This window comes from Felis catus, chromosome A3 (assembly GCF_018350175.1).
Source record: "Felis catus isolate Fca126 chromosome A3, F.catus_Fca126_mat1.0, whole genome shotgun sequence".
Classification (NCBI taxonomy): domain Eukaryota; kingdom Metazoa; phylum Chordata; class Mammalia; order Carnivora; family Felidae; genus Felis; species Felis catus.
Window position 1 is genome coordinate 118,059,690 of NC_058370.1, and position 17,771 is coordinate 118,077,460.

At 41.0% G+C, this 17,771-nt stretch overlaps 2 protein-coding genes across 17 annotated transcripts in view; one reads left to right on the top strand and one right to left on the bottom strand.

Moving 5' to 3' along the window:
• BABAM2 (BRISC and BRCA1 A complex member 2) overlaps nucleotides 1–17,771 on the bottom strand; it is a 425,146-nt gene that overhangs the window by 404,200 nt on the left and 3,175 nt on the right. The window contains exons 1-2 of one of the 9 annotated variants that reach the window (XM_045054777.1): nucleotides 16,865–16,881; nucleotides 13,431–13,526 (exon numbers count right to left, since the gene is read on the bottom strand). The gene's annotated coding sequence lies outside the window, so the exon portion shown is untranslated. Of the gene's footprint in view, nucleotides 1–13,430; nucleotides 13,736–16,864; nucleotides 16,882–17,771 lie in introns of those variants that run through there. The other 8 variants (XM_045054775.1, XM_045054778.1, XM_045054781.1 and 5 more) reach the window with 8 other exon arrangements.
• Nucleotides 1–17,771, top strand: part of RBKS (ribokinase) — a 102,811-nt gene that overhangs the window by 7,199 nt on the left and 77,841 nt on the right. For 3 of the 8 annotated variants that reach the window (XM_045054774.1, XM_045054769.1, XM_003984371.5), the window contains exon 2: nucleotides 9,726–9,858. The exons of the other annotated variants lie outside the window; for them this stretch is intronic. In XM_045054774.1, coding sequence (XP_044910709.1) covers nucleotides 9,847–9,858 — 12 coding nt within the window. In that variant the 5' untranslated portion in view covers nucleotides 9,726–9,846. The remainder of the gene's footprint in view (nucleotides 1–9,725; nucleotides 9,859–17,771) is intronic. 8 annotated transcript variants of the gene reach the window in all.

A 17,771-nucleotide genomic window follows, 5' to 3' on the forward strand; every position in this document is an offset into this window, starting at 1 on the left:
TCCCCTTCTCTCTCTGCCCCTTCCCCACTGTCTGTCTCTCGCGCACACACAGAATGAATAAACTTAAAAAAAAAAAAAACAAAAAAAACAAAGATGAAAGGACTCATCAGCCATGCTAAAGTGCTAGGGTTTTTATCTGTAGGCCCTGGGAACTAGCAAAGGGCCCAAAGGACAGGAACAACATGGTCAGATTCGTATTCCTATAGCTCACTTGCTGCCAAAGGGAGGATAATGCCTATTCTAACCTATCTCACAAATGTATTGTAAAGTTCGAGCATAATCCATTCTTGATTATTCACGATGATGGGAATGTGGGAGAAGCATGAGCACCAAAACCCAAAAATAGTAGATAAGTTAAAATTTTTAATAATTGATTCCAGAATACATTTTGTGTGTGTGTGCACTGATTTATCTTTCTAATTATATTTCGCTTAGGATAAAATTAATTCCATTTGTATTCCTTTAACCTACACCAGCAGATGGCAGGAAGAAGTAGCCTGGATAATTACAATGTGGTGACAGAAGTCATTTTGAAATTTAAAGTTTACTATAACTAATTGGCAAAATAGAAAACAAAATACCGGTTGTGTAGTTATTTATCACTATTCATACTTTGCTTGTCTTCTTCAGTGAAGTAAAATGTTTTCCATCAGGAACTCTGATAAACGCTTTAGCTTCGCCAGTTCCTTTTCTGCTCTGTTGTTCCGCATCCTTTTCTTACATACCTCACGCCATCCTATAGTTGTCCCGTCCCCACTCACTAATCCCCCATCCACACACATAGTTCTCCTGCCCTCTCCTCTCACAGGTTCTAGCTCCAGGATTAGGTCTTCCTGTACCTCTCTAGCCAAGCTTCTCTTCTCTCTCCAGAACTTTGCTCACCCGGGAGTAAGGAGGTCTGTGTGTAATTGTCCAAAAAGACTAGTTGACATCAGATGGCATTTTAATTTTTAAATAATGTTTTTCCTGTTTGACTTGTTAGCCTCTCCCAGTGCCGTCTGTACTCAGTCTTCAATCCTGTATTGGAGGGATGGAAGAGGATGTGGCCCCTTATTGTTTCCTTTATTCTGACCAGATTCCTGTTTAATAACTAGTTTACTTTTCTCCTTGGGCTACACTCGTACACAGCACTTTTGCTCTGCTCTCACCTCATTGTAAGATTTATGTACAGAGGCATCTGTCATCCCAGCTATTTCTAGAAGTGTCTTTTAAGGTATAGATCATTCATTCAAAAATATTTACTTGTGACCATGATGGAGTAACTAGTACCAGACTTAACCTTCCCACCATAAACAACTAGAAAATGGGGTATAGAAGGGACAAGATCTATGAAGCAGCTGGATATTGGACAGCAGGCGTGTTATCCAGAAGAGAAAGGAAACAAACAGGTGAGTCCTGGAGGCACATTACTGACCATGGCAGAGAGAAGAAACCCGGGGAGAGCATGGCAAATATCAGTGAGGTGAGAAAATGGATTTCATAGTTTATGGAGACTAAGGTAGCTAGAATTTGAGGGAACATGCACTAGTGAGGAAGGAGCTAATCGGGGAAAGGTCCAGAAATCTGCATAGGAGTCCCCTTGAGTCTAAATACTAAATGGACGTGCATAGAAACTCCACAAAGCCAGGCCACTACTGGAGAGCTCTAAGCTGAACATTTCCCAGGTATCACATTCTATTCAGCCAGAAACATTATTGAACCCCTGGAGCATTCAGTAGAGATCCCAGAAGGACCACAACTTAAGGGGTGGTAAACGTGCCCTAAAGTAAAGGCTACTCTAAACTCTTCCTAATAAATCACAAAAACAATCCTTAAAGGATCAAACAGATCCACAAATTATTTAGATGCCCAAAAAAAACAAAGTTCAACCCTTTGGAAAAATGGAACAGAATTAAGACACTCAACAGTGTAACCTTTGAAATATTCAGCCTCCAATCAAAAATCAATAGTCATGCAAAGAATCGAGAAAATGTAATCCATAACCAAGGGGGAAAAAAAATCAATCAAAATTGACCTGCAGAAATGGCAGGGATGGTGGAATTAGAAAGGGATTTTAAAAGAACCATTATAAAATGCTCAGTGATTTAAAGAAAAACATGAATACAGTGAGGAGAAAAGTGGAAGATACATAAAAGAACCAAATAGAAGTTTAAAAAATGAAAAATTCTTTTGATGGGCTTATCAGCAGAGTAAACATTACAAAAGGATCAGTATACTTGAAGGTAGTAAGAGATAGCATCTAAATTGAAGCATAGAGAAGAAGATGACCAAAATGCACAGAGCCTTTGTGATTTGAGACAAGGAATCTGTCATTTGTGTAATTGGAGTCTAAGAGTAAGAGTGGGTGAGGCACAAAACAATATTTGAAGACATAATGGCTGAATTTTTTTCAAATTTCATGGAAATTATAAATATATAGATCTAAGAATTTCAATGAACCCCAAGCAGGATAAGCATACTGTAAACAACAAAGCACATTGTAATCACATTCCTGCAGACCAATTAGAAACTCTTAAAAGTCTCCGAAACAGACATTACATATGTAAGGGGACAAAGATTGAATGCAGACTTCTTGTCAGAAACAATGCAAGCCCCCCCCCCAAAAAAAAAAAAAACTCTAAAGTGGTTCAAAAATAATCTACATAGAATTCTGTATCTTTCCGATATGAAGGGGAAATAAAGACAGAAAAACAATAGCTGAGAGAACTTATCACCAGAAACTCACACTGCAATAAGTATTGAAGTTCTTTAGGTGGAACCAAAATGATACTAGATGGAAACTCAGATCTACCCAAAGGAATGAAGAGCCCAGAAATGGCAAATACAAAGACTTACTTCTATTTCTTAATTTCTTTAAAGGCAATTGATAGTTTCAGCAAAAATAACAGTATTGTAAGGTTTGTATAATATAGAAGTAAAATATGTAACAATAATAGCACAAAGGATAGGAAGAGAAATGAAAAAATACAATCGTAAAGTAAATTACACTTGTAAGTAAAGTGGTAGTAATGTTTGAAAATAAGCTGTGATAAGTTAAAAGATGCTCATTGTCACTTTTAAAAACAAAAACGGGAGGGGCTCCTGGCTGGCCCAAGTGGTAGAGAGCATGCAACTCCTAAGCATCTCAGAGTTGTAAGTTTGAGCCCCACGTTGGGTGTAGAGATTAAAATCTTTTAAAAAATAGACAAAAGAGAGTTAACACATCGGTAGTGAGTATGAAGTAGAATACAGTTAATCCAAAACAAGATAGGGAAAGAGGAAAGAAATTAATGAGTATTATAATGTCAGATAGTGATACTGATCTGAAGAAAATCGTTGGAAATCAATGCTCCATAAATGTTCTCACGTCTCTGCGTGATCGGGACTTTCTGAGCAAAGCTCTCTAGCGCCAGGATTAAAGAATGTTTGAATGGCAAACAAACCTTGCAAGTCCGAGACCTCTGGGGAGATTTAGGGACTTCTCCCTTGGACACATTTATTTACATTCTGGGGACTGTAAATCTAGAGACCTCCCTGCTCCCCCTGCGAGGATCCATTTACGTTACAATGCAAAGGTCACTAGGTCGTGTTTTCTCCCTCTCCCCCTCCCCCACCCCAGGGGGGAGGAGGGACAGCAGCTGTATGGGCTCCTATATAGACTCCCAATAATTCATCATTTGGAAGTTCCTCTCGTGTCACCCTGGGGGAGATTGGGACATGGAGAACTAATGTAATTGTGAGTAATTAAAAAGCTGGGTCTCTGATCCAGGAACATAGTATTCTTTGTCAGAATGAATATGTACTTAACAAAAATTGGGAATGGGGACATCTCCTGTAAGGTGGTGTGGGAAGACCTCTCTGAGGAGGAAACATCTGAGCAGAGATGGGAAGGAAGGAAGCCACACAAGACCAGAACACAGGAGACCATACTCTCTTCATTGGTTCCCCTAGTACCTGGCACACTTTGTCATGCGTCAGCAAAATTTAAATAAATAAGGTTCAAGAATATGACATTCTGGAAGGCTGGCCACTTGTGGCCAGTATTCTTCATATGTATCCTATACGTTCAAGAATAGTTACATCTTCAGGCAAAACTACTTTTTAGCCACAGACTGGTTTACCAGGAAAAGATAGGATTAGTAGCCAAAATCAGTTAAAAAAAAAAAAAAAAACAGTTTCAAGCATAATTCAGCTTTCATTCCCTTAAATAAGCCCTTTGTCTGCAAATTTAGGGTTGGGAACCACATAATGAAGTTTTAGTTGGGAGGCTAAGTTCTTTTTACAGAGCTGGAAAGAGATATCACTAAGTTGGTTTGGAAATGACTCTCATTTCTGTAAATGTGACCCACACAAATGCTGAGAAGAACAGATACAGTTGAAGAATACAGGCAGTAGGAATAATAAATAATGAATTTTAATTGGGCAATAATAGTACAATTCCCCATTACAGAGATAGAGGCATCCAGTGTGTCAGAAGCTTGCAGCCAAAAGACGAAAGGATGGAACGAAAAAAGCCAAAAAGCGACATATTCCTTGACTTTTGGCTGGAGCCCGGATAGGGTGACCTCTTTGGTCAAAAGACTTCTCATCCCTGTTTCACTAGGTCATTCCTTCCCTTGGTATGAATCATCTCTGAGAATCTAACAAACACATCATTGTCAAGAAGCTAAAAGCAATTGATTAGTTGTTCTGATAACACCTGTCAGTGAAATAACTCAGAGCACAAAACCCAGGCATTTAAGGAGTTGACAAGTATTATTAAACCTGTTTTGCAAGAGAAGAAGCTGGTTCAAAGAGGGAAAAGCTGTCAAAGGTAATACATCAGTAAGCGGCTCAGGCCTGCTGCCTTGCACAACGAGGCTCTAACCTCACGGCCTCTCAAGGCCCAGAAGACTGAGGGGCCATCTCTGAACAGTTAGCAGTGTTTTCTCCTGTGCAACTTTAAAATGTGACATTTTTAAAGCTACTAATTTGTTTTCAATTCAAATATATTTCTTATGACTGGTTTTCTCTGTTTGGGTTTTCTCCCCCACTCAGAAATACACCGTTCTTAATTTTTAAATGGTAGCAATGGTGTATTAACTACCAGTACTGCTCCCTCTTTAGTTTCCTTTGAGCAATTTAATTTGTCTTTGGCGCCCTGCTAAACCTTATGTTTGAATTGGGGGCGAATCATAGCAATGCTTTCATCGAGGGGATGGTGCCTTGTGTAGATCCTTTCTTGAACCAGGCCTTAATTTCATGGTATTTCGTAAGAGAGAGGAAAGCGTAATCCAAGGTAAGTGAGGATTTATAATTCAGAAATGCTTCTGCCTATCGGCGACTGTAACTAACTTTCTAGTGCTTTCCACTCCAGTTCCTTTACCCTTAAAAAAATAAGCAGTAAACTGTCTTAGTCTGGGTTCAAGAGAAAGGGCACAATACAAAGGCTTCAGTGCACATAAACTGTGCAGGTCTGTAATCCAGGGAGCAAGAAAAGCCTATACAAAGATACCTGATGTGTTCAACTGGTCGCTCGATGCTGCGGAACAGCCTGGGGAACCATAACAAAGAAACAGACCCCTGGAATGGAAAGACTGGCATTGGGCAAGGGTCAGTTGGGCAGGTGGCACCCACAAGAAGCCAGCGGGAGCCCAGGAAGAAGTGGCAGGGATGCAGGGACGCCAGATGAATCTGAAGTAGTAACCAGTGGCCTCCCATAATGCACAGATATATTCTTGTTGCACATACCTCTCTGTTGAAGTATATAAAGTAAAACATGAACTTTTGCTCCCTCTCTCCACCCTTTTCATGGATGCTTGTCATTAACACTTCATTTTCTGCGCATTTACATATCCTGTAAGAACATGTACATACATCTTTTTATTTTAAAAAACCGTGAGTTGGGGAGGTCCCCTCTACTTGCTAGATGCTGCCCTGATTCATGAATTGCTTAATAAAGCCAATTTGATCTTAAAAAAACAAACAAACATGAATCAGATCATAGTAACCTCGTGCTCCAACAGGTTTTTGTTTGTTTGTTTGTTTGTTTTCACTCATGTATTACTTGCATCAGGGTTAGGTCTTACTACATTGTCAGCAAGTTGATTTTGTCCTGTAGAGGTATACTGGAAAATACCAATAGAACATTTGTTGAGGGGTGCCGGGGTGGCTCCGTCGATTGAGCTTCCGACTTCAGCTCAGGTCATGATCTCGCGGTTCATGAGTTTGAGCCCCGCGTCGGGCTTGGTGCTGACAGCTCGGATTCTGTGTCTCCTTTTCTCTCTGCCCATCCCCCGCTTGTGCTCTGTCTGTCAAAAATAAATAAATCTAAAAAAGATTTTTTTTTTAAATAGAACATTTGTTGAATGAATGCATGAATGAAGGAATGATACTATGAGTTCTAGTTACAGTTCCTGCTTAGAGGACAGGAGTGGCTGCTAATATTGGGAATGCAGTGGGCGAGGTCTGGTAGAACATGAAATTGTCATTGCCAGACAATTGAACATCCCTGCCGGTCTCCTTCCCTTTCATCAACACCTCCACGTCCGCAGTTCAGAAGTAAGAATGGATGCTACACAGGGGAGACAGAAAAGAGATGTAGGGGAGGAAAAATAATTTTCCCTCTACCCTTCTCAGTTCTTGGCTGAGACCCCAGGAATAAAAGATTAACAGGAGAAAAACAAGTTTACTGGCCTGCATCCCCCAGGTATACATGGGAAATACCCAGAGGAAAATGAGTAACTCCCCAAGGCAATTAGGAATTCAGGATTCTTAATAGGAAAGGGGGAGGAAGGAAGGAAGGAGGCTTCTTAGGGGGAGAGCAAATGGCTTAGGAAAGACGAACTAGCCCTCAGTAGAACAAATAGATAAGACAACATTTGTGACAACGTTTATCTGGGTGTGATGTTGACTTCTCGCCTCCTCTCCTGTGACAGGAGTCCATCCTTGCTGGTGGATGAAACTCCTGGGGAGGGGATTCATGGCCATTGAGTCCTTTCGGGGGACTGGTCTGTAGGCAGATAAGGGCAGTTCAGAGAAAGCCTCTCCCTCCATTTGCTACTTTTCACGTGCCTACCGCTCAACATAATCAGTATACCGAAGTGGCGTATTTGGGCAGCATGTCTTGTCCCCCAGTCGTATTTTGGGGTGGCATTTCCTGCCACCCTTCAGAGACAAGGGAAAACTCTTTTAAAAATTCACTCAAATATTTTATCAACCCCATGCTAAGTGGCGAGCCCTCCGGATAAAATGGAGAACATGACAGACTTGGTCCTTGTCCTCACACAATGAAAGTCCACAGTTAAAGGAAGAAAGAAAGAAGAGTAGGGCATAGATGCAGAAAGAGAAGGGTAGGGTTCCAAAGGAGTGAGAAATTTCAGTGATGGCTAAATTAGTACAGTGCTTGTGTTAATATAAGTTGTTTAGAAAGGAGTTTAAATCCCAGCCATCTGCTCTCACGTCAAACACATACACACTGTACCCCCGATTTCACTCCTCCGTCCCATATATATACATCCCAATAATCATCTGCTGATATATTTTTCATGATTTGCCACAGTCAATAATAAAAAAATATACCTGATTCAAACCAGTGAATTGTGACCCAGATCTAACTATGAATATAGTGGAAATCGTAAGTTTCTTTACCCACAGTCTTACTAATTAAGTTATTTGCCTGTTTTTAGCCACATTGGATATTTTTTTTCTCTTTGAGGTTGTTATGGATGTTGTTTGTAGCAGCATCAATAAGCCAAGAATTCACATACTCAGTCGCACAGATTACTCATCATTGCCTGTTCATAACAGAATCCTAAAATGTTTAAGATTTCTGATGCAAATCAAAATCTCATCATCACTTGTCATTGCTAAATTAAATGACAGGATAATAACATTACATTAAAACCATTTTTCTCTTGATTGAGTACCTTTTTCAGAAGTGAACCTTGTAGATGGATTTTTTTCATCAGTACTATAAATGCATTTAGAATAGGAGATAAAAATAGAATTGAAAGGGGAGGAGTGGAATAGAATGTTTTCAAATTATTGATGAGTCTCTTTTGAATCTCAAATAACCATATTTGACACTGCACTGCTTGGGAATGGAGTCATTTAGCCCAGTTTATTGAGATTTTTTAGAACCACATAAAGGAGGTGCACAGGTTGAACTTGGTCGTTCTCGACACAGTCACGTGTTCTTGGCATTAGCCATCAGTCATTCCATTGCAAACAGGCTGTTAGTGACCTGTAGGAATTGGCATTGTTCTGTTACTCTATAATTAGGAATAAGAACTGGTTTCAGAAAGATCACAGCCTAGGTGGGAAATGAATATAAATTGCAAATCTGCCAGGACAGAGTAGGTTCTCAATTGACTTGCTGTCGTGAACTGCTCTCTTGGCCTTTCTTTCCCATCTAAAGCTAATTAACCTTTTCGGTCACACCTGCCATCCTCCCATCTGGTCCGTCTAGCCCACTTCTCTGTGGCCACCCGGTCCTCATGCCACTGGTGCCCATCTTCTTCACTTGCCCTTATACCAAGGGCTGTTTCCATTCTCAAGTCTTCTGTCCTTCAAAGATTTGTTTCCTCACATTTTCCACTTTGATGTTACGAAAATCATATCCTGGAGAAAACCTTTTACCCTGACTTTTTGTCTCCTTTAGTACTACCCTCATTAGGCAGTAACAGGTCAGTAAAAAAATCCTTAGCTCTTGGAGAAGTCCCTAAAAATGCAGACGGAAACAAGATTGGCTAGGAGTTGACAATAGTTGAATCTGGGTGATGAGTGCATGGGGGTAGAGAAGTTAATATACTGTTTTCTCTAGTTTTGTATGTTTGAAATTTCCTATAGTAAAAATTTTAAACTAGGTTCTTTAGACTCCGTTTTTTGTTTTTGTTTTTTAATAGATGCTGTTTTTGAGTCAGTACATGAAATGGGTGGTAAACAGGAGGGACTGGGGCTAACACCTGATCCTGTCACTGAAATGCCCCACTCCCACCCCACCTGCAAGGAAACAAGTGTGATTCCTTAGTGCCTAGAATTGAAACTTCCTCCTTCTCCGTAGGTCCTGAACATGTGTACCAGAATCCTGCTACACTTCCTACCTCTTGTTAAAGTGACCAGATCACTCTGTACAGAAACACACATTAACTTGGTCTCATTTATCAAGTCCCATGGTGAATTAAGGTCTGTGCTGGGGGCACTGAGAAGCAGGAATCTGAAGTTACCTCCCTCTAAAAGCTCCCCATCATGGAAAACAAAGGCACCTACGAACACCCCTGATGCAGTACAGACACTAGGAACGGTCATCTGAAGTGGAGCATCAGTAGCGTGGTTGTGGGACTGTAGGGAAGTAAAGAATCCCATCAGCAAATGCGTTCTAGAAGGTGATGCCAACCACTGAGTGCTATCGCTTTTTTATGTTTGTTTATTTTTGAGAGAGAAAGACAGAGGGAGGGCAAGCCAGGGGAGGCGCAGGGAGAGAGGGAGACAGAGGATCTGAAGCGGGCTCTGCGCTGACAGCAGAGAACCCAGTGTGGGTCTTGAACTCAGGAACCATGAGATCATGACGTGAGCTGAAGTCAGACGCCGAACCGACTGAGCCACCCAGGCACCCTGAATGTTACCTTAAAGGAAAAGATAATCTCTGCTTCTGATTGCTAAGACTAGAGCTCCTTCAGAGAACCTTCCTTCTCTCTTCTGAAGAACTTAAAGTGATTGCAGTTACCAATGTGCCTTTTTTTCCTTCTCTTTTTAAATTATGATAGCCTTACTTCTCGTTTGCCCAAAACTGGTGAAACCATTCATGGACATAAGTTTTTTATTGGCTTTGGAGGGAAAGGTGCCAACCAGTGTGTCCAAGCTGCTAGGCTCGGAGCAAAGACATCCATGGTATGCAAGGTAAGTGTAAACTACAGTGGAGAGGCTCCTAGAGGCAAGAGTCTGTTTTTAAGATTTGAGTTGTTTTTATTTTTTAACCATTTGAAAGTGAACAATTCAGTGCCATTTAGTACATTCCCAGTGTTGTTGGACAACCACTATTCCATTTAGTTCCAGAACAATTCTATCATTCCAAAGTAAAATTCCTTACCATTATTTCTCCCCATCCCCCCCCACCCCATTCCCACCCCCAGACCCTCACAACCACCATCTGTCTCTGTGGATTTATCTATTTGGATATTTCCTAGAAATGGAATCCTAGGGTACGCAACATTTTGTGTCTGGCTTATTTCACCTAACGTAATATTTTCAAAGTCCATCTACCTTATAGCATGTACTATTTTTTTTTTCCTTTTGTGGCGGAATAATATCCCATTGTACATACCATTATCTGTCTATCCATTTGTCTGTTGATGGACACTTGAGCTGTTTCCACCTCTTGACTATTGTGAATATGCTGCTAGAAACATGCATTTACATGTACTTGCTTTTGAGTATCTGGGTTTTTTTTTTTTTTTTTTTTGTAGTTCCTTATTAAAGATTTAAACAGGAGAGGATAATCTTCCTTGTCCTTTAGATTGATTTCTACCTCAGTGTGTCCTCTGGGAAGTAGCAGTCCTCAAATAACTTAATTATGCACGTCTTTAACTTGCTGGGCTTCCGAGTGAAGGATGAGAAGTGAGAGGAATTCGCCTGCCCCACTGAGTTTCTGTATGCCAGCTTCTGAACGACAGAAGTTAATCCTGCTTTTAGCAGTTTTCGCTGCAACACAGCTCTTGGAAAGTCGGTGTAATAACTTGTGATTCACTCATGTAGCTCTTAAGTTATTTCTTCTAATGCTAGCCCTTGGATCAGAAAGGAATCTGGGCTTTACTGAACTACCCATAACTCATTTTTAGGCATAATTCTTTTTGCAGGAATATAAGGAAATGATATGTAAAATATCCCCTATTTCTATCCATCTGTCTGAAATTATTTGAAAATAAGACAAAATTGGCTGCCAGAGGTTCAGTGTTTGCATGTTTAATGAAATTTTAAGGTGCTTGCATCACTGGTGTAACAAAAAAGATAATTTACTTTAGAAAAGCTAGACTCTGTCTACACAGTAAAAGATAAGAGGAATCTGAGAAATTTAAAAGAATGAGCCCTCTCCTGTAGGCTGGGTCATTTTTACCAAAATGTCTCTGAAATTTCACTTCCCAGTGCACACAGCACTCTTCTCTCCATGGGAGTCTTTAAATGATGTACAAACGATAAGCGATTATCATTTCATCTGCTAATGAACTGCAGTTTTATTTCTAATTTATGATTAACACGATACAATTCTCATCTGGCTGTTTGGTCAAAAACATCACATGAAGCCCAAGATTCAAAGTAAGAAACGCTCGTTTGCTAAGGTTGAACTCTTGATAGATTTTAAGTGTCAATCATCCATGAATTATTGATGACCCATTACATGCTAGGAATTGTGGGGCGAGGAGAGGGAGCTGTAGGCCTGACCTCTCCTGTACTTGATTAGAAATGAAAGGTTTGGGGAGTCATCAGATGGTGCTGACTTAACGGGGGCTTGGGAACTGGAAAGAGGACGATATTTCCTGTCTGGGAAAACGTGGACAGAGAATGGGTATTGGAAGCAAAGTACCAAAAATGGCTGCTCTGGGAAGAGAGGAGTTCCCTAGAGCGGAGCCGTAAAAGGAGAGATTAGAGAACCCCTCTTGGAAGCTTCATAAATGCTATTCATGTAGCCATGAAAGTCAAAATTGGATGTCCCCTGGGATCTCATCCAACTCGAAGATTGAGATTGGTGTTATTTTGGGTCTGTTGAATTTGAGGCAAAGAGAAACGCAAAATAGAAATATTTGAGTTGTGGAAGTGAACTTGGGAAGTGAATCATGCAACCATCAGGAGTGGATGTGAGAGGAATAGACAGCAGAGGGCTGTATTTGGGGAAATGTTACAGTTAGGAGTTTGATAAAGCAGTGGTGCTGTTTTATTCCAGTCCGTGTATGACAGTTTGTGTTAACACCTGTGCAGTTTGGAAAGTGCTTTATATCTACTGTACCCCTGATGCAGTCATCTGCTGTCCAGCCCCGTGCTAGGCTTCAGCATGGGTATCTGTACAGAGAGGATAAGAAAGCATGGCTTCAGCCAAAACCCATACGGGGTGCCTTTGCTTAGATAACCTGGAACCTTTAGACACATATTTCTTTAGCTTAATGTTCTTAGACTTCTTTATATATCTGTAGATGTCTATAGATATATGTAGATAGATAGGTGATGTATTTTATATAGGTATAGATATGGATATAGATATATATATAGATATAGACATTTTTTTAAGTAGATTTCATGCCCAGCGTGGAGCCCAGCATGGAGCCCAGTGTGGAGCCCAGCGTGGGGCTTGAACTCACAACTCTGAGATCAAGACCTGAGCTGAGACCAAGAGTCAGACACTTAACTGACTTTACAGTATTCTTAGACCTGTTAAAGAGAAAAATATCTTAGGGGTGCCTGGGTGGCTCAGTTGGTTGGGCATCCAACTTCAGCTCAGGTCATGATCTCACAGCTTGTGGGTTTGAGCCTTGCCTCAAGCTCTGTGCTGACATTTCAGAGCCTGAAGCCTGCTTTGGTCTCTGTGTCTCCATCTCTCTCTCTGCCCCTCCCCTGCTCGTGCTCTTTCTCTTAAAAATAAACAAACATTAAAAAAAATTTTTTTTTAAGAAAAATTGGTGTGCCTGGTTGGCTCAGTCGGTTAAGTGTCCTACTTCAGCTCAGGTCATAATCTCACAGTTCGTGAATTCGAGCCCCACATCAGGCTCTGTGCTGACAGCTCAGAGCCTGGAGCCTGCTTCAGATTCTGTGCCTCCCTGTCTCTGTGCCCCTTCCCCGCTCACACTATGTCTGTCTGTCTGTCTCTCTCTCAAAAATAAACATTAAAAAAAAATTTTTTTAAGAAAAGTATCTTTTATAGTAGAAGGTATCATTATCCATTAATCTTGATATTTTTTTCCATTGGTGAAGTATTTTCTTATTAAGCAAATTAGCCAACCTGCTGTATAGCAGTTTTTTAAAGATGACAACTTTCAAGTGGAAACCAAAATCATGACATTACTCCAGATAAAAATGAACAGATGGAGCAAAAGAAAAACAGGTAGAAAATTTCCTACAGTTTTCTTAGCAACATTAACTTACCTACTACTACCCAACAAACTAAAATTCAAGCTCTGGTGAAGTAAGACTGATGGCACATGCAAAACATCTTCTTTTGAGCTCAGGGGAATTATTTGCCAAGATACTGTGATGAGGACTATTAAGCCAGAGTCCATCAATATGTATCCAACGCAACGTGTAATAATGAAACACTTCAAGTTGTTAAGAGTTGTATAGTCAGTACTCAACTGAGTTGTGGGCCCAAGGCCACAGTCGAAGGATAACTGGAAATGATATTTTCAGATTAAAAATCTAGGCAGATATCATAGAAAACGAAAGTCTTCTTGGCAGGGCAGAGTCTGTTAGAATACCTTTCATAATACCTGATTTTTGTGTTTCCTCTTCTACCATTCCATTGAAGATAAATGTTGGAGGAGGAAGTTGTTTCTAGATATCCAAAACTGGCTGCTAGGGAGGACCTTGGGAGAATAAAGAGTTCAAGTTGTGGTTGCCTCGAATGAGCCCAAAGACCCTGCTTCTTGTGCGGTGGAAAGGAACCCTGAGCAGGCAAGGACCCAAATAACCCCGATCTCAAATCAGCCAACTGGGAGGACCCTCAAGGACCCTGGTCTTGCTTTCCTCAAACATGACATTATCAAAACTCACTAGGTCCATCTGGCTGGCTCATTTGGTAGAGCATGTGACTCTTGATCTTGGTGTCATGACTTCAAACCCCACATTGGGCATAAAGCTTACTTAAAAAAAAAAAAAAGACAGGGCACCTGGGTAGCTCAGTCAGTTGAGCGCTGACTTCAGTTCAGGTCATGATCTCACAGTTTGTGAGTTCAAGCCCCACATCGGGCTCTGTGCTGACAGCTCATAGCCTACAGCCTACTTCAGATCCTGTGTCTCCCTCTCTCTCCGCCCCTCCCCAACTCACGCTCGCTCTCTCTCTCCCTCAAAAAGAAAATAAATATTAAAAAAAAATTAATGAAAATAAAAAGGTAAAAGAAAAAAAAACTAATAAAAACAGCTGTGTGTTTTCCCTGAGGAATGGGCAGATATTAAGCTCTGTGACAGAGGCAGTATATTAGAGCCACGCTTTCAAGGTCTGACCCTCAGGCATTCTGCAAACTGTCAGTGGTCTGGACAGTACAGAAATTGAGACTAAGCAATTAGAAATATTTATAGCAATTTTACAGAGGAATTTTATAGCTGTTGAATATAATAGTAATAATAAATTAAGCCTTGTATTTTGTAGGATTTTTTTCTGTTTTTATTTGTTATATTTTATGGAATTATTAGTCCACAATGGATTGAAAATGAAAAAAGAAAAAAAACCTGAGCCTTCACTACAGATGGTTTGAAAAGCAGTATATTAGAGTACTCATCGTCTTAACCAAAAAGGTGCCTTGTCAGTTAGATTACTGTGGGACAGTCTACTGTGCAGTAAGATTTAGTTTTCAAAGATCAAAAATTAGTCACCATCCCTTTCCAAGTAATCCCATTCCAGGAATGAAGTGAAATTTATCCTTTCCTGAGCTCTGCTGTAGGACAACTGGCTAGAACTAATGGTTCTATTGATTGGAATGCTTGGCCACATGTCCAAACACAGGGTACCCTATGACCCTAACCAAATAATGTGTGTCTCATATAGGAAGAATGGAAGAAATAATTGGGTTACCACCAACTCACCTCCACTCTTGGATAAGCAGGCCTCGCAATACTGATTGTGGCATTAATTTTGTATGTTAAGGGCCATTATGAAGCTAAACACCCATTTAGATAGGATTTAAACCACCAGCTAGCTTAAACAAGTGGGATCGTATATATTCTTCTTCCCTCTTTTAGGCAAAGCCACAAGTAACAAGTTAAAAAAAAATAATATTCTGAGGGACTTATTCAAAAAAGCAACTGCCAGGTTTTGTCATAGGACAACAAATGCATGTTAGTATCCCTAACCTGCTGTTCATTAGGACTTTCGGGACTGAAATGTCACAGAATGTCTTGAATCACAAATATTAAATTGTGTTCAACTTCATTTGAGTGTTAATTATGTTTTTGTGCACTCTACCTTTGAAAGTTGGCAATCTGTTTTAATATATGTGATAAATTTCTTAGCAGAATATTCAACTTCATGTGACCTTGAGTACGGTGTCTTGGTCCTCTAGGTTTTATTTTCCTCAACTATGTGTTGATGGATAGAATTACTAGATGTTTTCTACCATTCAAGGATTCCAAGAAGCCCATTTCTCAGCCATTTTGAAATGTGGATGTTTGTTTGTTATAAATGTAGTGCTAACTGAAGTTACCTTCCTCAGCATTAGGTCATGGTTCTGGACTATGGAAGCCATGACTGGCTCTCCCTCAATGCAGAGAGCCTTCTCGGTGGTAAGAGTGAAGGAAATATCTCAGTAGCCTTAGCTGGAGTAAATGTTCTTGCTCCTGATACACCCAGCCCTTTTGTTTTCCGTGATTCTAATTTACATCTCCCTATAGCTGCATTATCCAAGATGGTAGCCACTAGCCACGTGCAGCTAGATTTAAATGTAATTAAAATAAAAGTGTAAATTGAGTTGCTCAATCATACTGGCTGCATTTCAAGTGCCTGTTTTGGGCAGCACAGTTAGAGAACGTTTCATCCTTGCAGAAAGTTGTATTCAGCTGCATTGCTCTACAGTCTTCAGGGTAGAGCTAAGCCTGGGATTTCCTGAAGAGCCTCTCAGGTTCTAGGAGTTGCCTTAGCATAAGTGCAAGTAGTTGTCCATAATTGCCAATGACCTGGCTTCTTTCACCTGGAACAGGCTCCCTCAGACTATGGTTTTCCCAGAATCCTTCTACCCAAAAGTGGTTTTCCCAGAACCCTTTTACCCGAAAGTATTTCACTGCTACTATCTGAAAGGATAGTGTAGGAGTGTAGGAGTGCCTTCAAGAGGGCTGTTTAGGAGCAAAACCTTCTATAGACCCTTTTGGCAGCCACTGCTAGGAGAGTCTGAGTGCCTGTGGTCACATCCCTTTAAGAATGATAAGATAAGGGCGCCTGGGTGGCTCAGTTGGCTAAGCATCTGACTTCGGCTCAGGTCATGATCTTGCAGTTCGTGAGTTTGAGCCTCCCCCACTGTCAGCCTGCACTCACAGCTCAGAGCCTAGAGCCTGCTTCGGATTCTGTGTCTTCCTCTCTCTCTACCCCTCCCCTGCTCTCTCTCTCTCTCTCTCTCTCAAAAATAAACAAACATTAAAAAAAATTTTAAGAATGATAAAATAGGCCCAAGAAAATAAACAGGCAACTAAGATGACCAAATACTTATGAACACATTTCACGTACAGGGCTTGAGTCTTGCTAAGCTAGAGTCTCCAAGAAGCTTTAGGAAGGCTAGACCTTTAGGGAGATTGTTTAGGCAAACAACATAAGATGATATTCAATTAAATGTTTAATGGTATCTATTAGGAATGCTCTAGTTTAGGAAATGAGAGCATTAAAAAGGACTGGAATAGGGAAGGTAGGCTTTAAGTTGTGCTTGAAAAACAGGTAAGGTTTGATTAGGTGGAGAGAGGAAAGGACTTCCAAGTTCTCAGAAGGCAAGGAAATAGACACAACTGAACTGTATTCACCTTGTGTTTTAACACAAATGATCATACCAAGTTAACAGTGCTTTTCTACTGACCACTCTGTAGAACAGAGAAATCCAACTACTTTTGCCAAATAAGAGTGTTAGAAAGAGAAGCCAGCAAAGCAAGGGGGAGCGAGCCTAGCCACGTGAAAATGAGACCAGAGTCAGCAGACACAAGCGCAGCAATCTTTGTAGCTTTACGATACCTTGCTCCCAGTGTTGGACCCTGATGGGCCCCTCGCCCCCAGCAGATTCTGTAGGCGACACTCCTCCGTGTTCCCACTTAGCGGACTTCCCACCCCAGCGCCAGGCAGGACTGTGCTCTCCCTTTTCATTTCTTCCACGCAAAGCTTTACGCACACTGTCCCAGCGGGCCGAGGCTGGAGTCATTGCAATCACCTGGTGCACCTGCCTCGGTCTCACCTGCACAGGGCCTGGTTCAATTGATGTGGCGTGTAACCCGAGCACCCGGATGTCTGTAAACTCCTCGGGAGCTACCGATGCACAGTGAAGGCTGAGAACTATCGGTTTCCTACCTGCCAGAGAGAACTCACCCCGTCCCACCCTACCTAGCTCAGGTGGAACAATTTGCAGCAAGATATAAAGAATTTTAATTAGCTCGATAATGGCAGAAACTGAAATTCGATTCCAAGTTTCCTGACTTCCACACGCACTATTTTGCTTCACGGCCAAGATACTTACACGTCAAGTTCTCTTGCCAGGTTGATAAGCAAAATGTGACCGGGAAAACAGGGAAGCCTCCAGAGACACCTATGAAGGTTCCTTTATGACATTATTTCACGTCCTTTTTATTTCAAGGACCTTCCCTGTGCATCATTCACTGTGATTTTCAAGGTTGCTTCACTCAGCTGTCAGTGGTAGTCATTGCAGGACACCTGCTTGGGTTCTGTTCCTGTGACTCCTGGTTATCAGTGTCCAGCGACTGGGGAAGAGGCTTACATTCGAGTCAGAAGTAAGCACAGGGGATGGGAAAGTGTTCACTTCGCTCCACTTTTTTTAAAGGAAATCCAGCAGAATAAATGATTGTGTAAGAGTTTCGAGGATGGGGAAATCGAGAAAATGGCGTTCTTTTAGTATACATAGCACAAGGCA